The 24307-nt window shown below is 41.2% G+C and overlaps 4 protein-coding genes across 8 annotated transcripts; all 4 read left to right on the top strand.

Moving 5' to 3' along the window:
* The first annotated feature begins 1220 nt into the window (after positions 1 to 1220).
* Positions 1221 to 3638, top strand: LOC118124992 (cortexin domain-containing 1-like). The gene is made up of 2 exons (XM_035183290.2): positions 1221 to 1592; positions 2571 to 3638. Exon 2 carries the CDS (start codon positions 2639 to 2641, stop codon positions 2819 to 2821), a length of 183 nt encoding a protein of 60 aa, XP_035039181.1. The 5' UTR covers positions 1221 to 1592; positions 2571 to 2638; the 3' UTR covers positions 2822 to 3638.
* Positions 3639 to 3918: 280 nt separating this feature from the next.
* LOC118125102 (histone-lysine N-methyltransferase SETDB1-B-like) lies at positions 3919 to 7790 on the top strand. Its single transcript, XM_035183475.1, has 7 exons — positions 3919 to 3940; positions 5056 to 5377; positions 5476 to 5628; positions 5940 to 6141; positions 6236 to 6309; positions 6969 to 7159; positions 7256 to 7790. The coding sequence occupies exons 2-7, from the start codon at positions 5059 to 5061 to the stop codon at positions 7349 to 7351; spliced, it is 1035 nt and encodes a 344-aa protein (XP_035039366.1). The 5' UTR covers positions 3919 to 3940; positions 5056 to 5058; the 3' UTR covers positions 7352 to 7790.
* A 1666-nt stretch (positions 7791 to 9456) lies between these two features.
* On the top strand, positions 9457 to 14194 carry LOC118125236 (histone-lysine N-methyltransferase SETDB1-A-like). Its single transcript, XM_035183653.2, has 9 exons — positions 9457 to 9564; positions 10616 to 10790; positions 11285 to 11391; positions 11480 to 12004; positions 12095 to 12259; positions 12366 to 12567; positions 12696 to 12769; positions 13088 to 13278; positions 13371 to 14194. The coding sequence occupies exons 2-9, from the start codon at positions 10621 to 10623 to the stop codon at positions 13494 to 13496; spliced, it is 1560 nt and encodes a 519-aa protein (XP_035039544.1). The 5' UTR covers positions 9457 to 9564; positions 10616 to 10620; the 3' UTR covers positions 13497 to 14194.
* Positions 14195 to 14506: 312 nt separating this feature from the next.
* On the top strand, positions 14507 to 23886 carry clk2a (CDC-like kinase 2a). 5 transcript variants are annotated; one of them, XM_035182248.2, is made up of 14 exons: positions 14509 to 14706; positions 15884 to 16101; positions 16180 to 16429; positions 16554 to 16565; positions 17577 to 17667; positions 18488 to 18554; positions 19145 to 19261; positions 19792 to 19958; positions 20568 to 20662; positions 20791 to 20920; positions 21235 to 21317; positions 21946 to 22025; positions 22117 to 22207; positions 22393 to 23886. In XM_035182248.2, exons 2-14 carry the CDS (start codon positions 15884 to 15886, stop codon positions 22579 to 22581), a joined length of 1590 nt encoding a protein of 529 aa, XP_035038139.1. In that variant the 5' UTR covers positions 14509 to 14706; the 3' UTR covers positions 22582 to 23886. The 5 variants fall into 5 exon arrangements, with proteins under 5 accessions (XP_035038137.2, XP_035038139.1, XP_035038140.1 ...); XM_035182249.2 differs by lacking the exon at positions 16554 to 16565; XM_035182246.2 differs by lacking the exon at positions 16554 to 16565 and having other exon boundaries at positions 14507 to 14706; positions 15884 to 16429.
* The last annotated feature ends 421 nt before the right edge of the window (positions 23887 to 24307 follow it).

The raw sequence follows: 24307 nt of genomic DNA, 5'->3' as shown, positions 1-24307 counted from the left end.
AAAATGACTTGAATAATTTTAAATAAAATTAAAAATAACTTATATTTGTATTGTTTTATTTAAAAATATGAATAAAATGGATGTTAACAAACTAGATTTTAATCGATTGATCAAATAATCAATTGCCAAAGCACAATAAAATGAATTCTTAATGTATCTGTAATATAAACAAATACAGCCCTTAATAATTATTTCAGTTATGTGTTAACTGTGTCTTCATCTATAAAACAAAAATGTCCTAACTGAAAATTCTCATTTTATCTTTCAGGATTTTTCACCTGCAATTAAGCCTTAAAATCACCAAAAGTAACTGCAGAGCTATTTCACCGTTTTAATTTAGATATGTCGTCCAATCTAGCTCAGCTCCTTTTATGAGATGAAAATATCTTATTTTGATTCTGTCATTAATTTCAAAACAAATATAGTTTTGTGTAAAGTCGTTTATTTTGTAGAGAGAGAAAAACATCCATGATTCGGTAGCTGACAAATGTTGGAACCTTCGTAAAAACACTTGTCTGCCGCTGCGTAAATCGAGTTGATTCCCACCCCCCCCGTCAGTCACTGCTTCCACTTTTGCAGATTGGACCTGAAGGCACCGTGGAGCGATTACACTATCAGATGGCAAAGTGTGGTGGCGACACGCTGAGCATGCACCTGGCTGGCACGCTTCTCGGGATGATGTTGCCAAAAATGTCTCAAGTGATTGTGGAAAAAATCATCTCAGAGTTTGCAGGTGATGGAGATGTTGTTTTCATGCAGCCTGGAACTTGGAGAACTTTCTCTTCCATCCATGAAAAGAAACCAGTTCCTGTTTCGGTGCCACTCTCCCCTCCAGTTGGCTGCAGCCTGAAAGGCCTCCTTGGTTAATTGCATGTATGGAGCAGGATCACTTTACCCCTGTGCCCTGCTCTTCAGCCTCCACACTGTTCTTGTCACTGGCAGCTCCACTGTAACAATCTCCATTTTAAAGTGGCAGGGTCAATTTCCACCCTGCTCTCGCATCTGGCTCCACAATTTAATTGCTAATGCATCTCCAGTTTCTCCAGCTCCGACGTCTGGGCTTTCCTCTCCTCGCCCCCCCCTCCTGAGTCCCATCTCACCCCTCCTCTTTAAATCTTTTCCCTTCCTCTGTAATAAAGTTCCCCTTCCTCCTCTTTCCTGTTGTTGTTGTTGTTAGCTCTTGTAATGAATAAGACTCAGTGTCGCCTCGGGTGCCTGAGTTGTGGTGGTGTGAAGTCTAATTGGTGACAGGGATGATGGGTCGTCTTGACAGGAGAACAAAAGGCGCAGGGTGTTTGATTCGCTTGTGAACTTTGCAGACCGTTATTCAATTCCTGCTTAAGTATTAATAAAGGCTTTACGCGCCAGGGGGAGGCTGCTAGGTGCAAGTGTGTGTGCTGTGTTTATGCGGGTGTGTGTGTGTGCAGGAGCTAACTCACGGGCTGCTCATTTTTCCTGGGATGATGATTACCGGGGAACTGTTAAGACTTTGGTAACCGATGAGCGTCTTATGTCACTAAGCAATAAGGGACCTTGAGGGAAAGAACAGGAGAGTTTTGATGCAGAGACTCTGCAGCAGCACAGGAAGGATGGTGAGGTTAAACTTGTATCTTTATCTTGTTGTAAACTGTTGCTTCCCTGAAAGCTTTGATTATAGTTTGAGTTTATCTGTCTGTTCCGGTTAACAAGCCTGAAAGGGATTGTGGTTTATTCACAGAAATAAACAGAAAGAACAACATGTTTTCACAGTAAAGCTGAAAAGATTAGTTGAGATTATTATTCAGATGGATATTCTGCAATTGCTTTTTTTTTATTATGTTTTTTATCTCTAAGCAAAACCGCAGAGAATCTCTCTGGTTTGTCTTTTCTTCATTTTATGTGCTTTTAGGGATTAGAGCTGCTGGTCACACTAAACAAGAAATTTGAAATCAACATCCAGGCTTTCCAGAATATTGCAGTTTTATTTTTGTAATGTATCTTACAGCCATAATTATTAGGAATTTATCTGCAATTAACCGACTAAGAAAATGACTGAATCCCTCAAATTTCAGGTAACAATCAACAATCTGAAATTCTAAATCACATGAAATAAGTTGTACGATGCCGTTTAAGTACAGAGGAGAATTCATAATGAGAAATTACGGTGTGTGTGTGTATGTACCCCCTTTAGTGTTTATGTTATTTTGTACTTCGAGTTACTTATATTAAAACAAACATATGATAAAACCATTACAGTAAAACAGTGCCTTTTCAAACTTTTTGAGAAGTAGACCATCTAGTTTTGGCCCCTTGTCACATTTCAGATGTCAAGACAAGTTAAGAATTAAATGACGTAAAATTTGAGAAATTGAAATATGTATAGCTTATCAACTTTCTATAATAATTCCCAAAAAGCAATGATAAGGAAAAAGCAAATGTGTGCAGCAGAACTTTAATTCAGTTTATTCCTCTTGTAATAATCTCACGACCCCTTAGATGGAGTTATGTAGTTAGTGTCTCTGCTTTTAACAGCACTGGTTTAACTTTCTTCATCTGTGTGTGTCTCTCTGATTTATATTTCTGCCATTAAGTCATCACCCACGTGCACACTCTAACAAAGCAGAGGCTGACAGGAGAATCCACCGTCACCACAGCCCACATGGACCAGGCTCCTCGCCCTGCGACACAGTTTGAGGTGGACGTGGACCTGGGCTTCGCTCTCTTCTTCCTCGTCCTCCTCTGTTTCTTCCTGCTGGCGACGGTGGTGCGATGTGCCCAAACGGTGGTGGATCCTTATGGCTCCATCTCCACCTCCACCTACCAGGAGGAGCAGATCACCTGAGGGGGAGCAGAGTGAAATGACTCTGCAGGACGCTGTGGAATCCAGATTTGCTCATGCACTCTTTTTGCGGTGTGTTTTCTGACCGTGCAGTTCTCAGTGGACATGATGTTTTTATCTCTCACAGGAGTCAGGCCACTTAAGAACTAACAGGAAGCCAATTTCCCTTTTATATCTCTTACTATATTAATCTTTGTAAAGAAATCCAGATCTGTGATGTATGAATGATATTTTTTCAGCACAACCTTTTCCATCTGAATGTGTCTGCTACTGAGATGTTACATGACATTAAATATTCATTGAAAAGACCCCACGGTGCATTTCTGTTGCCTGTGGCTGGATTCCTGACTGCAACCGGCCTAGAGCGTCAGGGACGTTAACCCAGTGCCTCTGTTTCAAATGGCAATGATAAGATCTAAAGTATTTTTTTGCAAAGTCAAAGAGCTCAGTCAAAAGTGACGGTTTAATATTGCATTTACTGCTGCAGGGGAGTAGATTTGTATATATGGACACTCAGACAGACTGAGTCTTGTTTACTTATCTATATACCGACTTGTTTTAAGCCTGTTTGGTCTGTTTGTTTGCCAAAGGATTGGAATTGTGGACTTTACTGGGTGGCTCTTACTATTCTGTGACTTTGTTCTGTATCTTCTCTTATTCTATCTTTAGTTTTCATTGTACAGAAGTTTTTTTCACACTGTATATATTCATTTTTATTCCCTTCACATTTTTCTATATTTTCCTTACGCTTAACTTTTAATATCCTTACACTTAAGTATTGCATGTTACTTATTATAACTTAAAGCTTACTACGCTTGACTCTTACGCTTATCTTATCTTATCTTATCTTATCTTATCTTATCTTATCTTATCTTATCTTATCTTATCTTTTTTGGATAGTGCTCAGATAAAATAATTAACTCAAAACAATATCAATATTTTGTAAAAGAGAAACCATGAGGATTAAAGTTTTGTTCAGGGAATAAACAATTAGCAAATGACATGTTTTTAGTTTTTATTCTAAATAAACTATTTCCTGGAGTGTGACTGGCTCCCAGTACCGCGCCACGCCGCTAGGTGGCGGTGGAGCGCGAAGAAGACAACAACCATGGCAACAGAAAGGTAAAATGGCGGAAGCAAGGATGTGTTGAAGGAAGTTGTGTATTTTTTATTTTGTATATTATTTGACACACGTATAATCCATCAGAGCAGAAGAACAGCGCCATTCCTCCCACACAACAACGAGAGGACGCTTCTTCTTGACACTGTTTCAATGCTAGCATGCTATATTAGCCCAGTAGCTAATGTAGCGCGTGTTTACCATCACGATATCACAACACACAATACTGTGATGTGACCACAGCTGTTTGTTGTTTTGAAGCGGAAAACCAGGAAGCAAGAACAGGTGAGCTGCTCCAGTGTTGTAAGTGAAACGTGCAGCTAAAATGAACGATACCGAGTCGTTACCCATTGTTAGCGATTAGCGATCAGCGTAAACCTGAACCTTATGACACCTGGTGCGAGTCGTTTATTTGTTAATATGAGTTAAAACTGTGCAAGACAAAAAACTGTGAGACAAAAAACTGTGTGAGACAAAAACAGTGTGAGACAAAAACTGTGCAACTCAAAAACTGTGCAGGACAAAAACTGCAAGACACATTTACATCCTTTATCTTTTATCATCAGTTTCCTGCTGCACCTGCTCAACTGTCTGCTGTTATTAACACATAACTTCAAATCACCATTATTCAAAGTTAGTCACTGTAATGATAAAGGTAAAATGTGTCACAACATACGATGATAAAATAAATATTTTGTTGCTACAGAGATCAATCAATCAATCAATCAGACTTTATTTGTTTGACACTGTTCGTACAAACAAGCAACACAAAGTGTGTCACAGAATAAAAGCAGAGATGAGATGTTCAGACCTTCAACACATTCTTCAGACATAAGACCAGCAAAATGGACCATGTTTATATACAGTCAATGATATGTACAGTATATGCATGTGTATATATATATCATTAAGGTATAAATCGTGAGAGTTAAACTACAGTTACTAACTCCAGAGAAGAACAAAGACGTTAGCTATAAGCTGTTGATTTTATTATTTCAAAATTTGCTACTTTTCTTTCAATTTAATCTATTATCAAAATTGTTGCAGTTCTCTACTCTAGGTTTTTTTATTTATTTTCTTGCAAGTCCCAATTTCACTAAATCCTTTTTCATTGCAGAAAATGTCCGACTCTCTGTGTGAGACCATGAATGAGACTTTGAGTGAGGCGACACATTGGGGGAACGGCTGTGATAATCGGATGAAAAAAGCAGTGGTGGTGTTGACCAGACTCCCAGATTATAAGATCAGCGCTCTACGGCCTCCGACGCCTCTGCAGTTCTACAGTGAAGACGAGTCCCTCAGCAGCTCAGACTCTGATATGCAGTGGGAGCCCGGAGATGATAGTGATTCAGATAATTCCGTGTCAAACCACAAACTGAACACGGTAAAGAGCGAAGCAACGAGAGCACACGCAGCGTCAACAAGCAGCAACAACAACGGTAAGCTCTCAAACATCACTGCGACCACTCACAGATGAAAACACACATTGATTCTTAGTTTTAGGTGACTCCACACTCATGAAAATAATTTTCCACAGGGAGCGAAATGATGCCCACCACAGGCTTTGACCCTGACACAAAGGTCTGTCCTAACTTGCCACAGGAAGAGGTCAAAGTGGACATGGTGGTACTGGCCAGGAGGAGGCCCATGACGTGGCAGCGGGGGAAAATAGTGGAAATAGTGACAAAGGGTAAAAAAAAGATATATGTTACTGTGGGAAATGATCATAAACCTTTTAAAACAGCAGTAAAACTAAATAAATCTATAAAATCAAAGTATATTTTGTTTTGATTCTTGGCTCAGCAACAATGCAGTTTGAAGATGAAACAATATTCTGACACATTGAAGACTAAATATGTAATATATAAAATGTATTTACCTCATTTTCCTTTCCTTATTTTAAGAGAACTGTGCTTTTCACCTTTATAATTAATTTCAAAACACAATTAATCCCAAAAAATTACCAATAACATCCCCTGACTTTTTTTCTTTTCTTTGCAGAAGATGGACGGTTAAAGTACAAAGTTAGTTTTGAAGAAAGGGGGAAGAGCCTCGTCTCTGGACACCACATCGCCTTTGACCGAACACCGACGCTGGAGCAGCTGTATATCGGCGCTCCTGTGGCGATCCAGTGTCAAACCAACAAGCTCCTGTTCCAGCCTGGTATTTTAGCAGAACTCCCAAGTAGAAAGAACCACTTAAGGTGTGTGTCTCCTTACACTAACACCTCACAATCTCAGGAAACTCAAATGCTTTTGTAAAGGTTTGATTTGATTTAAACACATTTTACGTTCCAGGTTCTTGGTCTTTATGGATGACCACACACCGGCCTATGTTAGTTTACCTCTTCTTCACTTGGTGTGCCGACCATGTAAGTGTTAACTCTGTTTTATTTCATTGTATTTTGGTTAGAAGCTTCCCTACTTTCTGATTTGCTGCAGTTTTAATTGGATGTTAATGCTGTTTTTTGTCAATGGGAACTTAAATCCCCCTCCATGATGTTTTGATAAATTCAGTGTTTCATTAATGTCAACATCACAAAATCCAAAATCATGTCATTGTCATTACTCTTTTTTTTTTCTCTGGGCTTGTTTTCTCTAACAGAAATATTTTTCACTTTTTCCGGCTTATGTTTCACATTAAAAGTGAAGTCAGGAAGAAATGATGTCCCTTGAGCTGCTTGAAACATTTTATTGTGAAACAGCTGGAAAGGAAGTGATGCATTTCCCTGAGAAGAGCTTGATTGAAATAAACAGAAAAGCAGAGGTGATTAAATATGATTGGAGAAAAACTCATGATGTCCATCGTGCAAAATGAATCATGTGAGCTCTGAAGAGTACAAGTCATTCACCCTGTTGTTGTCTCATCATGTGTGTGTGTGAAATGGTGCTTTTAAGGAACCTTATGGAGTTTCTGTCCTCATGTAACTCTGCAGCAAAGAGTAGCTCCCTGTTTGGTTTACATCAGGCGAACATAATGTTTTTTGGGATGACGTCCATCCAGAGTGACGGACTGTTTGTTTTGCGACAGTGGAGGACGTCCTCGAGAGCCTTCCTGACGACCATCACAAGTGTTTCATGAAGCGGTACCTGAGGGACTGGCCCTTCCCACATTCAACCCAGTACAAAGCGGGACAGACCATGCATGTCGAGCTGAATGGAGTCCAACAGAGTTGTGAGGTGCAAGAGGTCGACTGCAGCTTGATACTGGTCCTTTTTGAGGTCAGTATCACTGAAGACGGCTGGTGCTCTTATAATGTCCTGTCGTTTCGATGTGACATGTTTTGACTTAATGTGGTGTCTATGTCTCATACTCAGAAGAGTCAACTCGAGGAGTGGATCTACCGTGGCTCTGTAAGACTGCAGCAACACATGGGTAGGATATTGGAATCGAAAGAGAATGAAGGGAAGTGATTTCTGAATAAAAGCCGCAAGAAACGGGAAAATAAATGGGATGCATCCTGAGCAATTTTACATAAAATTATACATTTTTCCACTCGTGCTGCAAGTTTTTGGGAAGCTGGAAAAACAGAATTAGGCATCGCTATTTTGTTGGCTCTAAATATCCTTAATAAGGAGATCATGTTTTCACTCCTGTAATTTTTTTTGTTTGGTAAATTGTTTCCAGCTAAATTTTGCAAAAGAATTCAATGAATTCCCATTAAATTTGGTGGAATGGTGGGACGTGTGTCAAGAAAGAACCCATTCAAGTGGATTTGCACTATTTAATATTGCATTTTATTTAAATTAGTAGTAGTATTATTGTTTGTTACAAAATTCTACATTGTTTATTGGCTCAATTGTCAGCCCCATTTAAAGAAATGTATTAAACATACCATTTTTTCAAACCTTATTCAAATGTGTTCTTTTCTGCTGTGTCCGTAAACATGTCCGACACTTTACTTAATATGTGCTACAGTCTACAAGCCTTCAGTTACCTGTCGCTTGTTGGAAGAATAGGATTATATGCAACCATTTCATTTGCTTTGTCACTTTACTTGTATTAAATATAGTGGGTTGGTCTCAGGACCTGACCTATTTATCGTATGACCGGCGGTTACGTCTTTGCTCATATGAATAGAAAACAAAGCTAGAAAGACCAAAAACAAAAACTAAAGGAGGAAAATCTCCAAAGCAGCACCGACAGGAAGTTGTCTGACCAAAGAAGGATGAAATGCGTTCATTTGCAATCAACTTCTTATATTGAGCTTTCTTCTATCACTTTCACTATATAAGTATCCAAATAGGATTAAGACTGAAAGTGTGTTCTCCTTTATTTGTATTCTTGTGTTAAGATAATATCAGAGTCCATAATCATGTGTTTGTTTGAAAATCCTGGAATTGATGAAGGTTTCCATCCTTAAGTGAAGACACCAGTGGCATTAAGCTCATAACAAGTATGTGTTGTGATGACAGAAAAATAACGATTTGTTTATTGCTTATCTAGATGAAGTATTAGCTCATTTGTTAATCAATCATTTAATCCTTTTTTTAAATCTATTTTTATTACATTTAGTCACTTAATAATTTATGTTTTATTTTGAATATGTTTAACAATCTCTTTTATAATTTTATATTCGTTTTTATTGTTGTATTGATCATTTTTTATTATTATTTACTCGTAATGTTGTGAGAAGGGTGTCAAAGAGTCTCTACTGGAAAAGTCCCTCACAGTTCTACTTAAGGCCCATGACAAGTTCTCTAACCGGAGTTCCCCTAACGTTCCTCTGGGGTCGGGGCCTCTCAGAGCAAAACTGTTGTGGTTTTATTACGGGCGGTTCCGGTTTCAGTGCAGCACAGTCAAAAATCGAGCTGTTTCAGCAGACTCTGGCCGTCTGCCACAGAATCCAACACGTGCATGAGTTGATGTTCATTACCAGTTCGGAGAAATTGGTAAATAGGCTATTTATACCATAGGAGGCTAGATGGCTACTCGCTTTTAAGGCATCAAACCAGAGCGTACATGGCAAGTGAGCGTGAGGAATAGTATCAGGAAAAACCTGTGACGAATGACACCCTTTGACTTTTGATGTCAACCGCTTTTATTTTCCGTGTATTTCCTTATAGGAAAACCCCTGTTATCCGTTATGTAAGGTTTTTCGTTAATAAAAAGCGTCGTTTGATAGCATCATGTGTTGTTGAGTTTTCTGTGGCAACGCACCAAGCACCAACACGTAGTTTTCTTCACGAAGACGACACCGCTACGCCCCAGAAGGTGATCTCCAGCGTATCCACACCACAGCAACATTACTGACGACCTTAGGGCACACACACACTCCTCATGTCAGGGTAGAGAAGTGCTGTAGGGACCTCGCCCCGGGTCCAACCAGGTGGTTCAGGCCCACTATGTATCGGCAAGTGCTTTTACTGAAAAGTTAAATTGGTACTTTTACTTAAGTGCATTTTTGTCTATTTATTTGTTTGTTTACTTAGTTGAAATGTTTGAGTACTACCTCCACCACTGCTGAATACACACAGAGGTCAATCTGCTCACAAACACATGACTACACATGGTTGGTCATGTGTTCAGCCACTAGTGGGCAGCAGTGAGCCTATCCCGTTGTGGTGCAGCGCCAGGATAAGGCGAAGAAGACGCCGCCATTGAAAACACGGGAAGCTGGACGAAGGTAAGTTTCACTTTATTGCTCTTTCGACAAAAACTCACAACTTCTACATCAGCGAGCCCGTCATGGATGAAGAGGAAGCGGTGGTTCGGGTTGTCTAATCCCGGATCTTCGTCACTGACAGACGAGGAGCGGCTCTCAAACGTGTTTCATCAAGATTGGGATTGTGATTGTGTGTGTGGGGGGGGGCGCGCTCAGGTGATGCTTAAGTATGTGTGTGTTCATTTATATTTGATTGTACGCTCACTTCGAAAATCAACTCAAGATTTCCAACAAATAAAATGTGTTTTAAAAGCATCTGATAATATATCAAGGGCAGTTTATCTGTCAGGTTCTAGAAAACACAGGGATTCTTCTTTGTCTTTATGTCCCTGGTCCACTGCTACTTTATTTATGCGAGTAAGTAAATTCTATTCATGAAGCATCTTTAAAAACCAACGTTACGAGGTGCTTTACAAAGCCAACATTAAGATAAAAACAGGAAGTAACAGTCAGTAAAACACACAAAGGGCCATAAAAACAATGGAGCCAAAAAGGACTAGACCACTTTAATAGATTATAAAGTTCAAAGTGTTTTATTTGTCATATACAGTCCTGTACATGAACTTCTTACTTTGCCTTCCGCTACAAGTACCGTGCTTTAAGAGTTTTGAAATAAAAATACAAAATACAAAATATATATCAACGTAAGAAAAAATATCAATATGTGCAATGGAAAATCATGTCATATCATAACATATACTTAATAATATCTTCATTCACATAGCTCTTTTCAAAACAAAGTTACAGAGTCCCGTACGAATATAAGACAAACACATTAGAATACTTGAAAATATCAGAGAATAATAAAAAGATAGTCATAAAAGTAGAATTAGGTCAAATCAGGGAATGCAATGCAAAAGCCCTATTTCATACCATATCACATTATTGGCAGAGAACATTGGAACAGAACATATTATTTGGTGGTATTAATTCTCCTCTTGTGCCATAGACTGTATAAAAGGATTTTATATTTTATTAGTTTGTTTTTTCTTTACGTGTGTGTGTGTTGCAGTGAGAATGGAGGAGGACGAGACGATGATGAGCAAAGAGGAACTCCGACAGTGGATCAGAGCGAAGGTAAAAAAGAACGGGCTGCTCCCCCCAGACATGCTGCAGAAACGCTACGAGCTGCAGTCGCTGCTGGAGAGGAGACAGACGATGGACGCCAATCTACTGAAGCTCCAAGAGTGAGTGCTGTATCTACACTATAAAGCTAATTCACTACATTTATAATATTTACATTGTGTTTGCATTGTGCCTGCTGTGGAGGAAAGTTTGACTTTATCTCCTATGTGTTGCACACGTACAACCGTCCCTCCAAGCAATACCCAAGGTTATAGATAAAGAGCAAACTAGTGGTACATTGTAATGTCTACCCTCAAGGACTTTCATAATTTAGTATCCGCTAAGTTAAGAGCCACACACACACTCTACTATTACAACCACTGTTCATGTCTTTGCAGCATTTCATGTTTATATTTGTGTTTATGTTTATTCAATCCTGCTGACAAACAAACAAACGCAGACATAAACATAACTCCTTTGCGTACAAGACATTAAGTTCTGCATGGAAATATTTGAATGTATTTGCATTTAAAACATTTTTTTTTATTTTTAAGTACTTTCTATGTACTTTTCCTGATTCATATTGTCTTTGGGTTAATGTCCTGATGTCCTGCAGGTCTGTGGCATCATGTGAAGCGATTGTGAGGAAACAGTACTCGTTGCTGGGATGGGAGTACAGAGACACAGATTCTGATGATGACGAGAGCAGCAGTGGTGGTAGTGGTAAGATGCACGTCATTTGTTTTCAATCAGGCAAACTGGCTTATTTTAGTGTCCTTTTTTGTTTAACCTGTGCTTTTTATGTTTGTAGGACATATTCCTCCATCTCCCTGTGAGTCAGTTCAATCTGGGACTCAAGCCCGTCTTTCTCCAGCTGTTACCGGCCATAGTCCTCTGTTACCAAAGCAACGGGGCAGTAAGAATCCGCAAAGAAGCAGAAAGCGTTTTCAAATGAAGGAACCAGTGGTGGTCTTGACCAGACTGCCTGAATGGCAGATCCGTGATTTACGTCCTCCAACACCTCCAATGTCCACCAGTGATGATGAAAGCTTGAGCGATTCAGATTCTGATGACCAATGGGAACCAGAAATAGAATCCAGCGATTCACAATGTCAAAGTTATAACTCTGGGTCAAAAAAGAGGAGGAAAATTGATCAAGTGTCCAAGAAAAAACAAGTGACAGGGCATGAAAGGGACCAAGCCGACACTAAAACTGATGCCGATAGCGATGCAGCAAAAACATTGAAACCCCAAGCTAAGGAACCAGAGAATACGGAACATGAGCAAGGGGAGAAAACCCCAACCAAAGAATCGTCACCGCCTGCAAACACCAAAGGTAAATAACACAACAAACGAAAACATGTGGGTTTGTTGCATCTATATTGCACCGGTCTGTTTAATCACTTGTTCCCTTTGGTACTGACAGGAGTAAGCTCTGCGTGCGTAGTAACAGCATTTTGCCAATCTGATGACATCACTAAGGACCCTCCCAGTGTTCCCCAAGCAGAGCTCAGTGTGAACATGAAAGTCCTGGCCAGGAGGAGGCCCATGATCTGGCAACCCGGCAAAATCGCGGAAATACAAACAAAGGGTTCGAATTTTTATAATATTTTTTTAATCTATTCAGCAGCTCGACGTGGAATACAGTGCATCACGTTTGTTCTGTGCTTTAAATTTTTTTATTTTTGTCTTGGCAGAAGATGGGAAGATGAAATACAAGGTTAACTTTGTAGAGAAGGGGAAGAGCCTCGTGTCTGCTCACCACATCGCCTTGGAACAAGTGCCAAGTGTTGAGCAGCTGTTTGTCGGCGCTCGTGTGGTCATCAAGTGTAAAGTTGACCAGAACTCCTACTCCCCTGGAGTCCTGGCAGAGCTGCCAAGCAGGAAAAACAAAATGAGGTGTGTGTGTGTCGGCGTTTCTGTCTGTGTCTCGGTCTGTGTGTGAGTGTGATTAATAGAGATGATTCAGTTTTTCTATTTAACTTTGGTTTTGACTGTTTAATTTCCTTTTTTCTTCCATTTTCCAGGTTCCTGGTCTTTATTGACGATCACACTCCGATCTACGTTCCCTTACATGGTATTCACCTAGTGTGCCGACCATGTGAGTTTAGGTCCATACCTATTAAAGTTGTCATTGTGGATTTATTTCAGTGACGCTGGTGAGGTGCGCTCGGTCCAGTGTGACAGCTGTTGTTGGAAAGCTGGGTCTGTTGGTGAAGAAGCACTTTGGCTGATCTGGGTTATGATTCAGGACAATCAATCGGCTTAGTTTCTTTACTCAGAGTCTGATACACAGCTCCCACGAATGGTCACCCATGCACTGAAGAGCTTATACTTCTTGTACATTCAGCAGAAATCTGTCCCTTCAGTCACACCAAATGTTTTTATGTGACACGTGTTGTTGTTGTTTTTTTCACAGTGTCCCACCCTCTGGACGATATTCCAGACGCGACCCACAAGAATTTCATGAAGGGCTATTTGAATAGCTGGCCAAACCCGCTGCTGACCCACTATCCGCAGGGAGAGATCGTCCAAGCGGAACACAACGGCGTCCAGAAGAAGTGTGAGGTGGTGATGGTCGACAGCAGCTTGATCCATGTCCTTTTTCAGGTAATTTTCAGCTGGATTCTTTATATATTTGTTGTCCATCTGTTGTCGTTTAGATTGTGTCACTTACGGGGTTTATGTGTTCTCATGCTCAGGAAGATCAACACAAGGAGTGGATCTACCGAGGCTCCATGCGCTTGAAACACATGATTAATATGAGGAAGCAGTTGGAGTCGGAAAAGGTGACAAGTAAACAATCTACCTCATCCAACCATAAATGAACTTCTTCCTCTAAAACAAACCAGGCCGTATTGGTCTCATGTACGTTGCCTCACTGGACTCACAGGTGCTAAAGGTTCCTCACTGGCTGTAATGTCCGGAAACTGTCAAACATGAAGTGTTTTTGTATTTAATTTGTGTTTTTGTGTGTGTGTTTGTGTTTCTGCCTTAATAAAAATTGTTTTATTTTATTTAAGTTAATTTGATTGTTTTAATGTTATGAGGAAAGCATCGGCTGTTTTACATGTACATGTACATAAAAAACTGCGGAAGCTTATTTTTACCAAGAAATTAAAATGTTGGAACATATCTTGTGTTATGAATTTAACATTGTGACCTACTACGTAAAAAAACGATCTGCCAAAATGTTGAGTTTCTTTTTCTAAATTATTGAAAGACCAAACTTTTTACAGACAAGTAAAATTCAAGACAGCTTAGGGGAAAAGTTGATACAAATTTTGCATCACGTAAAAAGTATTGACAGATCCTCCATCTTAATCCTACCACTGCGTTTACAGTTTTACTTGTTTTTTTACTCTTTCTTTATTTAAATCTGCAATAACTGTATTTTTATATTTCAGTTTTATTTGTTATGTAATCTTCAAATTGCGTTTGTTTCCTATTGTTTGCCTTCAATTATTTTAACTTGAATATCCCCTTAACCGTTTTGAAATGTGCCAAATAAACAGAGTATTATTATTATTGTTTTAATGACCTGTCCATTCAATTCATAACAACTTTACTTGTCTCCGGAGGGCAATTTCTAAATAATCTAAAAAATATGGTGGTGATGATAATAACATTTTAAAAGGAAATAACAAAATGAATGAATAATAAAATATATCAGATAATCACTCAAAGTTATTATCTGCAAATTGAAAAAAGACAAATAGTCAAATTTTATCCAAATCACATTTAATCAAATTAAAATTTTGGACTCGTGTTTGAACAACAACATTCCAACGTGGGTTTTAATTCTCGAACTTTGTATGAATTATAAATCGGGAGCTAAGTGCGCGGTCCTCCGGCTGCAGGGAGACGTCAGCTCCTCTGATCCAGGATCAGCTGCACCGAGCGGACCGGAGGGGGAGAGGCTGCCCGCCTGTTAGCGACACAGCTTCCAACCGTCCGAGCAGCGACATAGCAGGGGAAACGTGGATCGCCATCACGGATTTCTTGTGGGACAAACGCACGGGTCTCGCTGCTAAAACGGTGAATAACGACGCGCGGGAGCCGCTTCGTGCCGTCGAGCGAGGGCCACGGTACCTCCCCCCCACCCCCGCGCTAACAGCTAGCTCAGCGGGGCTAGCGTGAGCAGCTAGCTGTGTGGCTAAGATGGCGGTCAAATTATTTACATCAATCGGTGCTGCTAGCGGGACCTGCTAGCTACGACTCGCTTGTTGGAGAGTTAGGGAACTACTTAGACTTTATACGGACGCTCGCAGTGAACGTGTTGTTTGTAAACTGGGGGAATATCTGATTGTAATACTTAACAACGAAGGGGTTCCGTGAGGTCAACAACGTAAGTGGCTGTGATTCTGATACGCCAGTGTTTTCCTGGTGATGAAGACAGACCCGCACAGAAGTGTGTTGTGAAGCTGTAACGTGTTGTTGTGGCTGGGGGGGATCCAGCTAAGCTAACTGCTAGCTGCTCGTTGAGCTCAGGTCAACTCGTTGTTTACAGTCGCATCTGTGCCAGTTGTGTTGTCGGTGTTTCATCATGATCACGCCACAGTGTTGTTGGGATGTGTCCCCCCCTCCCTCGCATGTGATCGGTGTGTGTGTGTGTGTGGCGTCGCTTCGTGCGTGTCCGCCTGCACCTCAACAGTTGTCTGTTTACCTGCGACTGTCTCTGAGTGTCAATGGCTTCCTCTGGATTCACGTTGTGTGGGTTCTCCTGGATTCACATGTGTGTCAGGCCTCCTGCACAACCACGTCTCCCACTCAGACTGTGTGTTTACTAAGCTGCTGTCATCAAGTCAGCCCCCTGGTTTCAATGGGATCTATTTAAATACAGTCTTAGTAAAAGACACTATTAATAATCATCACAATATAACTTTCAACAATGGTGATATTAGCCAAAGTCTGATATATACACCGATGTATTGCTTGTGCTTTGTGGAAGCACAGTGAGAAGGTTCGATACATAATTGATTTAAATCAGATTTTAAAACGTTTTGCTGTTTCTCATGTGTTTTGTGTTTGTCGTTATCTCTGTGATTACTTGGCAAAAACAAAGATGTGAACAGGAGTAAATGTAAAGTGCCGTTGACAGCAGGTGTTCCCTGCAGCTATCATTTTCATTTTCATTTTGGCTGTCAGTCTTCTTTCTTTTTTAATATTCTTAATAATGCTTTTTTTTAAATGTCCATCTCCAATGATCCTCTAGATGCCTCACACAAGACGATACTCGTCTTCGGACAGGGACAGTCGAAGCAGCTACCAGGACCGCTACAGAGACCGAGACAGAGACCGAGAAAGAGACAGGGACAGAGACAGAGGGCGAAGACACCGACACAGAAGATCACCGACATACTCCTCCAGCAGTGACAGAGACAGAAGAGGGCGGGGAAACAGACCGGAGGGAAGCTTTGTACGATCAAGGAGGTATGTGTGTTATGTTGACATTTTTTTTTTAGCTTTGGTTGGTCTGTATGTTTTTAAATATGTGACTGTCTCTTTCAGTCGTAGTTTTGACAATCGCTCAACGGAGCAACGGCCATTTGACAGAAGATTCTGCGAACGGGACCGCGAAAGAGAACGGGAGCCACATGGAGCAGCCGAAACTTACTATCCACGCGTCTTCACCCCGAACATGTACGACTACCGACGCGGCCGAGAGCGGGAACGGGAAGAGTCGTACAGGCGGAAAGGCAGCAGGCGTAAGCACAAACGAAGGCGGCGTAGAACCAGGTCCTATAGCCCGTCCTCCTCGGTGAGTACAGCCAGCCCTGAGATTGTGTCTTGACTCTCCTCATCCTCTCTCTGTCCACCTCTCCTGTCTGTTTTCACTCAGCTCTTTCTGTCTCTTTCTCTCCCTAACTATTTCTACTCCGCAGCTCCTGGAATCGGTAAGTAGTACAATCTTTATGATTTGTTTTTTGTTCTATTTTGTCTTATTTTATGTATTTTTTTTTTCTTTTTTCTCCCCCCAAGTGGGTTTTGCTTAAATTGGCGTTTCTTTTTGGCAGAGCATTTTCATTTTTGTGCAAACACTTTTTTCATTATTAATGATCAACCATTAACTCTTGCCGCTCCTCAGACACACACCCACCGTAGCTTTCTTATCGCATCTTTCGTTCCACTCAATCCAGAATCTGTGGCCCCACCTTTGGTAACACTGGATTTAGAAGATGAATTAGAAGAGGCCTGTCCCGTCAGTCCATGGCCACCAGTGAATTCCAGTGCAGATAGCCTGAAAAAAGTGAAAATGTTCTACCAAACATCGTGCTTAAATTCGGATTTAAACTGAAAGTAGATTTTGGCATTTAAAATGTCATTGATTTACTGAAATGCAGTTTCTGTGTGGTTTATATTTGACCACATCTGCTTATTAGGTCGTAAACATTAACGTGAGCAAGGGGTTGACTTAGATATAGTATAAATGTTGGTGTTATCTCTCTCTGTTTCCTGCTTGATTACATTTGGTCCTCTCATTTTCTTTTCCATCTTGTTTTAATCTGAAAAGTCAGCCTGATAAGTTTTTGAGTAAGTTATTTCTCTGTCTTAATTGGTGTCTGCGTTGATGAATGGATGTGCCAGTTGCTTCCTTGTTTGTAAGCAGCTGTGGGTTAAAGGTAGAGGGCGGTGGGTGGAGAGCAGAGGACAACATGTGATCTTTGACTTGTTCCCTTGCACTATATCCCTATCGTTATATATTTCCTTCACGTGGTGTCATGCGTGAATCGCCCCATGACCACCAAACCCACCTACAACCACAACTACATCAACTACACCACCCTCCTCTTCCCTCCTCGTCTGCCTGTGCCGCCTGACGCCATGGCTGCGGCTGTCCCTGAAACCCCCCCTGTTCCCTTTGGTCGTGTCGTGACCTGCTGATGGCGGTTTGGGTGTGAAAACAGCGGAGCGACAGCCGGACGCGGGCACTGAGTGTGAGGGACGACGAGGAAGGGCACCTGATCTGTCGGAGTGGGGACGTCCTGCAAGAGAGATGTACTCACTGCCACTACTCTATCGTAACCCTTCTCCATATGAGTATTAAAGCATAGAGCATTTACATGACATGGGAGTGCCTGATGATGATGCCTTGCTAGAATGCTCTTCGCTCTAATAGCTGAAATAGCAGGGTGGATTGCAAGAAGGTTTAAGGAGGGATGTTAGATACTTTTCCCCTTTTCGTTGTAGGATTTTAAGCTGTGGAGCATCTCCTATGTTTCACAGGTTACTTGATTTCCCTAAACGTAGAATTCCATTCGCAGCTGTTTGCCTCTGATGTGTTTTAGATTAAAGCTTAGGTCTTTAACTTCAGCTAGCCATGAAGGTTTCAGGGTTTGGTTTATTTTGGTCTTTCTAACATGCACATCACCTATTTAGCCTGTTTCTAGTATAACCAGTGCACATATCAGACAGAACATATATACTAACACTTTGGTTATTTGCAGGATCATTGTTGAGTATTAATTATTTTCCCAGTTTCACACACATGCACAATGTTACAGAGACGACCACATCTCGAAAGGATGTGTTCTCGTTTTCGATGGCTGCAAATTGGTCATCAAAGAAAGGGAGCGCTTTACATTTGCCCCCTTGTCGTAGAGCAACGCATCCGATTATCATAGATTTACCTCCAAGTGTGTCCAGTCTGCCAGATTTGAGTAGGCAGCCGTTTGAAAAGGGGATGGGCGCTAGCATGGATACGCCTGTCTACACTTTTGCATTTTGTTTTTCTGCTCAAGTCCACATGTCTAATGCTCCTGTTCTCTCTTTCCCTGCTCTCCCCCTCTATTCCTTTTCTCTCTGTGTGGTGTTGCAGATGAGATTGTCAGCACTTTGGGGGAAGGCACCTTTGGGAGGGTGATGCAGTGCATTGACCATCGCAGGTGTGTATGTGTGTTTGTGTGTCAGTTAAAGGTGGAAATCAACAGTTGTCAAGTCTCTGGGGTCCTACTTCCATGAACTCCAGTAGGGAATATTTGCTCACTGGGCTGTGTTGTGTTTGTCAGGGGTTAGACTTTAGCAACATGACTGGAATAGATATATATTTTATCCATGTTTACTATAGTTTACCACTGTGGTTCACTGTTCCGGTCTGTTGTCGTTTATGTAAAATCTTCACATCAGTTCCCCAAATGAGTTATTCTGTGCTTCTCTTTTTGATATATTAACTATTAAAAGATATATTGTCTCCTGACAGAGCTAGAAATTAGTTTATTTTCATGGTCAGAGTCTTCAGATATTGACACATACACAGATTCCAGGATAATATCTTTTCACCAATTGGAGCTGCTGAAGGGAGTTACTCCTTCATTTTGCTGCCAAGCTATTAGCTTTTATGTTTCAACCGTGGAGGCAAACAAATCATTATTACTTTCTGGTCTGAAATCCAGGCTCTTTTCTATGAACTGCATCTTCTCTAAGTGCGGTTTTGATACAAACGTAATGTAACTTTGTGTTTAATTACCTCTTACAGGGGAGGAGCCCGTGTTGCTCTGAAAATTATCAAAAATGTGGAGAAGTACAAGGAAGCCGCTCGTCTGGAGATCAATGTCCTGGAGAAGATCAACGAGAAGGACCCTGATAACAAATTGTGAGTTTCGACTGAGTACATTGCTGCTGCAAATGAAGGATCTTTACAAGTAACTAACACTGCTAGAACTAACTTTATTTCACTTATTAAAACTTGGTGATAAAACTGAAATTTGCCAATATTGACAATCTAGTTTTGTCCATGTCATTGGCTTCGGTAAAGGCCTCTCTCTCTCTCTCTCCTAGAAACCTTTGAGAGTTTACAAGAAATGTTGTGCGACATCAGCCTCTTTAAAAAATCTTAAATTTAGCTGCTGTACCAGTTTATTGCTGTTTGGTATAAATGATCCACTTCATCACTGCCAAACCTCTTGTGTTGCTGCGGGCCTCTCTGGCTCAGGTGGTAGAACGGGTTGTACACTAATGGCAGGGCTGACGGTTCAGTGCCTTGCTCCTCCTCCTGTCTGGTTACCGCAGTGTCTTTGGGCTAGACATTAAGCCCCAAGTTATTTCAGTTGCAAAGTGCTATGTAAACATCTAAGGTAAAAAGTGTGTGCAGCCATTAACCTTTGTTTTCTCTGTTCCCTGCAGCCTGTGTGTACAGATGTACGACTGGTTCGACTACCACGGTCACATGTGTATCTCCTTTGAGCTGCTCGCTCTCAGCACCTTCGACTTCCTAAAGGAAAACAACTACCTGCCGTACTCTATCGGCCAGGTCCGACACATGGCCTACCAGATCTGTCTCGCTGTGAAGTGTACGTTTTTTTAATGTCCTCTATTTGATTTTAGGACATAAAGACCATAGGGGAATAAAAATCCAACAAATAGAACTATTAACATATTGCTGTGCAGTTTAAATAACAAACAGAGCATTTTAAGGCTCATGTAATGAAACTTTAATGTCTCAAAAACAAACACGCCCTCATTCAGTGAAGTCTTTTCATCATTTGACTGCATGGAAGTGACTGGAGTAGAAACAGCTGTTTGCAATAGACGGCCTGTAACCACATGAGGGCATCACAGCTTCAAAGTGATCTCTGATTCTTAACTTGAATAACTTCTCAGGAACAAACGATACTGAGTAAATCCTGCCCCAGTGTATTAAGCTGTTGAGTTACTGTTTAAAATGTCATTATCTTTACAGATTATGTTCTTTTACTTTTTTAAATGTTGTTGTCATGGTCTTTCTCATTGGAGTATTTTTTTAAACATATTTTATTAATATACTTTGTGTTGTAACAACATTTCATTTGATCTGAAAGGAATTAAGATAAGCTCATTAAGTGATTAGAAGATGGGTTATAGCTTTAAGTGCATTTACAGTTCACTGCAAAATACTAAATAAGCAACATTGTCCTCCACAGTTCTCCATGACAACAAGCTGACGCACACAGACCTGAAGCCTGAGAACATCCTGTTCGTCAACTCAGACTTCACCATGTCCTACAATGTAGAGAAGGTACGCGGAAGAGGAATGCAAAGGAAACAAACATTGTTGTTTTCTGTTACACACCTAAAAACAGTTTGCTCAAGAATTTGTATGAAAGTCAGTAGTTGTGGTAGAAACTTGTGTTTTGTTGCCTGCAGAAACGTGAAGAGCGGACGGTGAAGAGCACGGCCGTACGCGTGGTGGACTTCGGCAGTGCCACGTTTGACCACGAGCACCACAGCACCATTGTGTCCACGCGGCATTACCGTGCCCCTGAGGTCATACTAGGTGAGAACGACTGCGAGCTGTTGTCATTGAAAACACCAAATACCAGGAGGACACGAGCGGTTATTTCTACTAACCACAGGTTTCTTCGGGGAAACCAGTTTCCAGATAAGCAGCTCAGTTGGCACGACCTGGAACTTTTTGTAGCAACAGGCTGCGTCCTATCAGTGGAAACCAGCACAGCTCAGCACCCCCACCCTGATTCCTCTGATCCAAATTAATTTAAGGAAATTAGTCCATAAGCGTTGAACCCAGACAGGTGCACCCTCCATACATGACATTTTTGTATGTTTTCATTGTGTGTTTGTGTCCGTCAGAGCTGGGCTGGAGCCATCCCTGTGACGTGTGGAGCATTGGGTGTATCCTGTTCGAATACTACCTGGGCTTCACCTTGTTTCAGGTACAACAACTTTCTATTTCTGCCAGCAGGTTACCTCCAACACCACGGCCTCACCCATGTTTTAAGATAGTAGGTAAAATAAAAGGATCTGGGCCCATATTTATCAAATAAACACCATCCAAGCATCCACCTGCCGGGAGATCCTCACATCTTAGTGTAGCTCTGCAGCTCTTCTTTATTCCTGGAGTGTACCAGAGTAATATCAGAGGTAAAGACAGCTTAACCCAAAAATACTAGCACCCACTTTCCACTCTGGCAGGCTTTGTGGACAAGCCATTGAGTGGTTGGCAAGAACACTTGTGTCGGCTCTTATTTTCAAGATGAGAGGAAGCAGAGAAGCAGCTTAAAATCTCGGACTTGACCGCGGGGTATTGCAAAACCGCTCTTGTACATGTATACTGTGCAATACTACAATAAATACACATACATAGTAATTGTAGCAGCAGTTGGTTCAGCCCAGTAAGAATAAGTCCTTTGAGTTATTTGTGAGCTCTGACTGTCTCAAATTATTCGTAGCAGCTGAAGCAGCAGTTAAACCTGATTATCTTCTAAATCAAGTCTCGTTCTGTCTTTTCCTCTGTGCTACTGAATCTGGTTTGCTGAACCTTTTTTCTCCATCTCCTGACAGACTCACGACAACAGGGAGCATTTGGCCATGATGGAGAGAATCCTCGGACCAGTGCCCTCTAGGATGATTCGTAAGACGAGGTGAGAAAACACACACTTTAACATACCTTTTTAAATCAACACACACACACACAATGGAACGCTGCTCATACTGACGTCCGTTCCCTCTCAGGAAGCAGAAATATTTCTATCGGGGTCGTCTGGACTGGGACGAGAGCTCGTCAGCGGGGAAATACGTCAGAGAAAACTGCAAACCTCTTCGGGTAAGACGAGTGGGAAATGAATAAAAAGAATAATTAGCGGGGATGATAAGTGACAAACGTGCTTTGTACTGAAAGAACAAAAGTGTCTTTGTTTTGTGCGACTGTTCTTCTCTTGACATTCACTCAATATTCCACCCTCCACCTCTTTTTTTTCTCTTTTGTGTTCCTCTCTGTCCTTTCATCAGCGGTATCTGCTGTCGGAGGCAGAGGAGCACCACCAGTTGTTTGACCTCATTGAGAGCATGTTGGAGTACGAGCCCACGAAGAGGCTGGCGCTCGCCGACTCGCTCAAGCACCCCTTCTTCGAGAACGGCGGCAGCAGCGAGGCAACGGGCAGCAAGAGCTGGGAGGGCAACAGAGACATCAGCCGGTGACCCTGGGGTCTCCAGAGACTGAATGACAGAGGAGATCATGTTCTATAAATGTGGAACAGGTGAACTGTTGAAGGAACTGGGGGCTTCAGATGATGCGGTTTTGTCATTAAGAGCATGGACGCTGTTACTTCCTGCTCCTCCATCCCGTCCCTGTGACGTCCACCTCTGCAGCCACGAGAGGCATGTTTTCATTTCGCTGCAGAGACCAAAATAACCCACAAAAGACTTAAAAAAACCAAATCTTTTGTCGTGGTTGCAGCCTCAGTCGAGGTCAAAAATCATGGAAGAATGTTTGCACCCACAGTAGCCCTCTATGCAGCTCCTGTCTTCCTTTAGATTTCTGAACCACCTTCGACCCCGCCCTCCGTCCGTCTTTCAATTCCATCAGCATGTAAAGACAATAATTCCGCTCTCTAAAGGAAAGAAGCAAGACTCCAAAAAGAAATGTCTTCCGACTCTGAGGTGTAAGGAAAGGGTCAGAAGGAGACGGAGCTGTAAATGCAGCACGAGTCTCCACCCAGATAAATGTGAGCAGTTACATAGAAAAAAAACTCTATTATGCCAACAGCAGACCAGTGATGGTTAAATATCACGTTTCCTTGGAAATTGCAAGAATCTTCAGCAGAAGCAAGTGTCTGAAGTTTTTGTTTTTGAAAGGTGAGCACTTCCATCGTAGATCACTTTCCATGTTTATTTTTTTATGTATAAAAGGTTTATTCCCTATATGGAGACTATTGCTCTTAATGTCCCAGTTATTATTTGCCGATGAGATGATAATGGTGAAGGACACTCCACACTCACACACGGGCCTCTGACGCCTGTCTTATTGATATCTGTTTATGTTATGCAATGCTCTTCTGGGTGTGGGTGTGGGTGTGACTAAGTGTGGATGGAGTGGTTGACACGTCCATGTTAATGTTCTGCTCAGAGTCTTTTTAATAGTTCAGCATTAGTCATGGGAGTTTTCTCACAACAACAAAAAAAGAACCTGCCTTTTGTTTCCATGTGTGATTCCGGTCGAGGTGAAGCACACAGCTCCTGGTGGGAGCCACAGACACACACACACACACACACACACACAACTCCTGTCGACGTATTTATTTTGAGTTCCAATAGGTCAGTCCCCGCCCCCCCCCACCTCCACCTGTAAATGAATTGTTTTTTTTGTAAGAAATTAAAGCGTATAAAACTGTATATATGTACCATTGTGTAGAAATAAAGTAAAGTCCTCCTTGCCAGAGGCTTACGTGTTCTGAGTATCGGTTCAGGCCTCTGGTTGCTAAAAGGAGGCGTCCTGTCTTTAAATACCTCCGCTGTGTCTGGGTTCCTCTCCGAGTCTTCGCTGACTAACACTTCCTGCTGGATGGTTTCCAGAAAGATCAAAGTGAAAGAAAAGTCTGCTGCCTAAATAAATCCTGTTTAAATATAGGCTAATATAAATGTAATGTACATATCAAATATCTTTAATGGATTTTTAAGGACATGCAACATGTTAAATTATAATGACAGAACTGTAGGAAGTACAGAGGAGAGATAAGGTAAAGTCCCACTGAGATAATGAGCAGTGACTGAAGAATATATAATAAAACGTGTATATATATATATTATATTAACAATGATAGGTGAACAACAACTTTTTTTTTGTATATATTTTCTATACAAATTATATTAATGCAACTTGATGTCACTCTATATTTTTGAGTAATCATTTTATTTGTATATCAAC

Source organism: Hippoglossus stenolepis, chromosome 17 (assembly GCF_022539355.2).
Source record: "Hippoglossus stenolepis isolate QCI-W04-F060 chromosome 17, HSTE1.2, whole genome shotgun sequence".
Classification (NCBI taxonomy): domain Eukaryota; kingdom Metazoa; phylum Chordata; class Actinopteri; order Pleuronectiformes; family Pleuronectidae; genus Hippoglossus; species Hippoglossus stenolepis.
The sequence above is the reverse complement of the archived record's forward strand: the minus strand, read 5'-3'. Positions and strand labels throughout refer to the sequence as shown.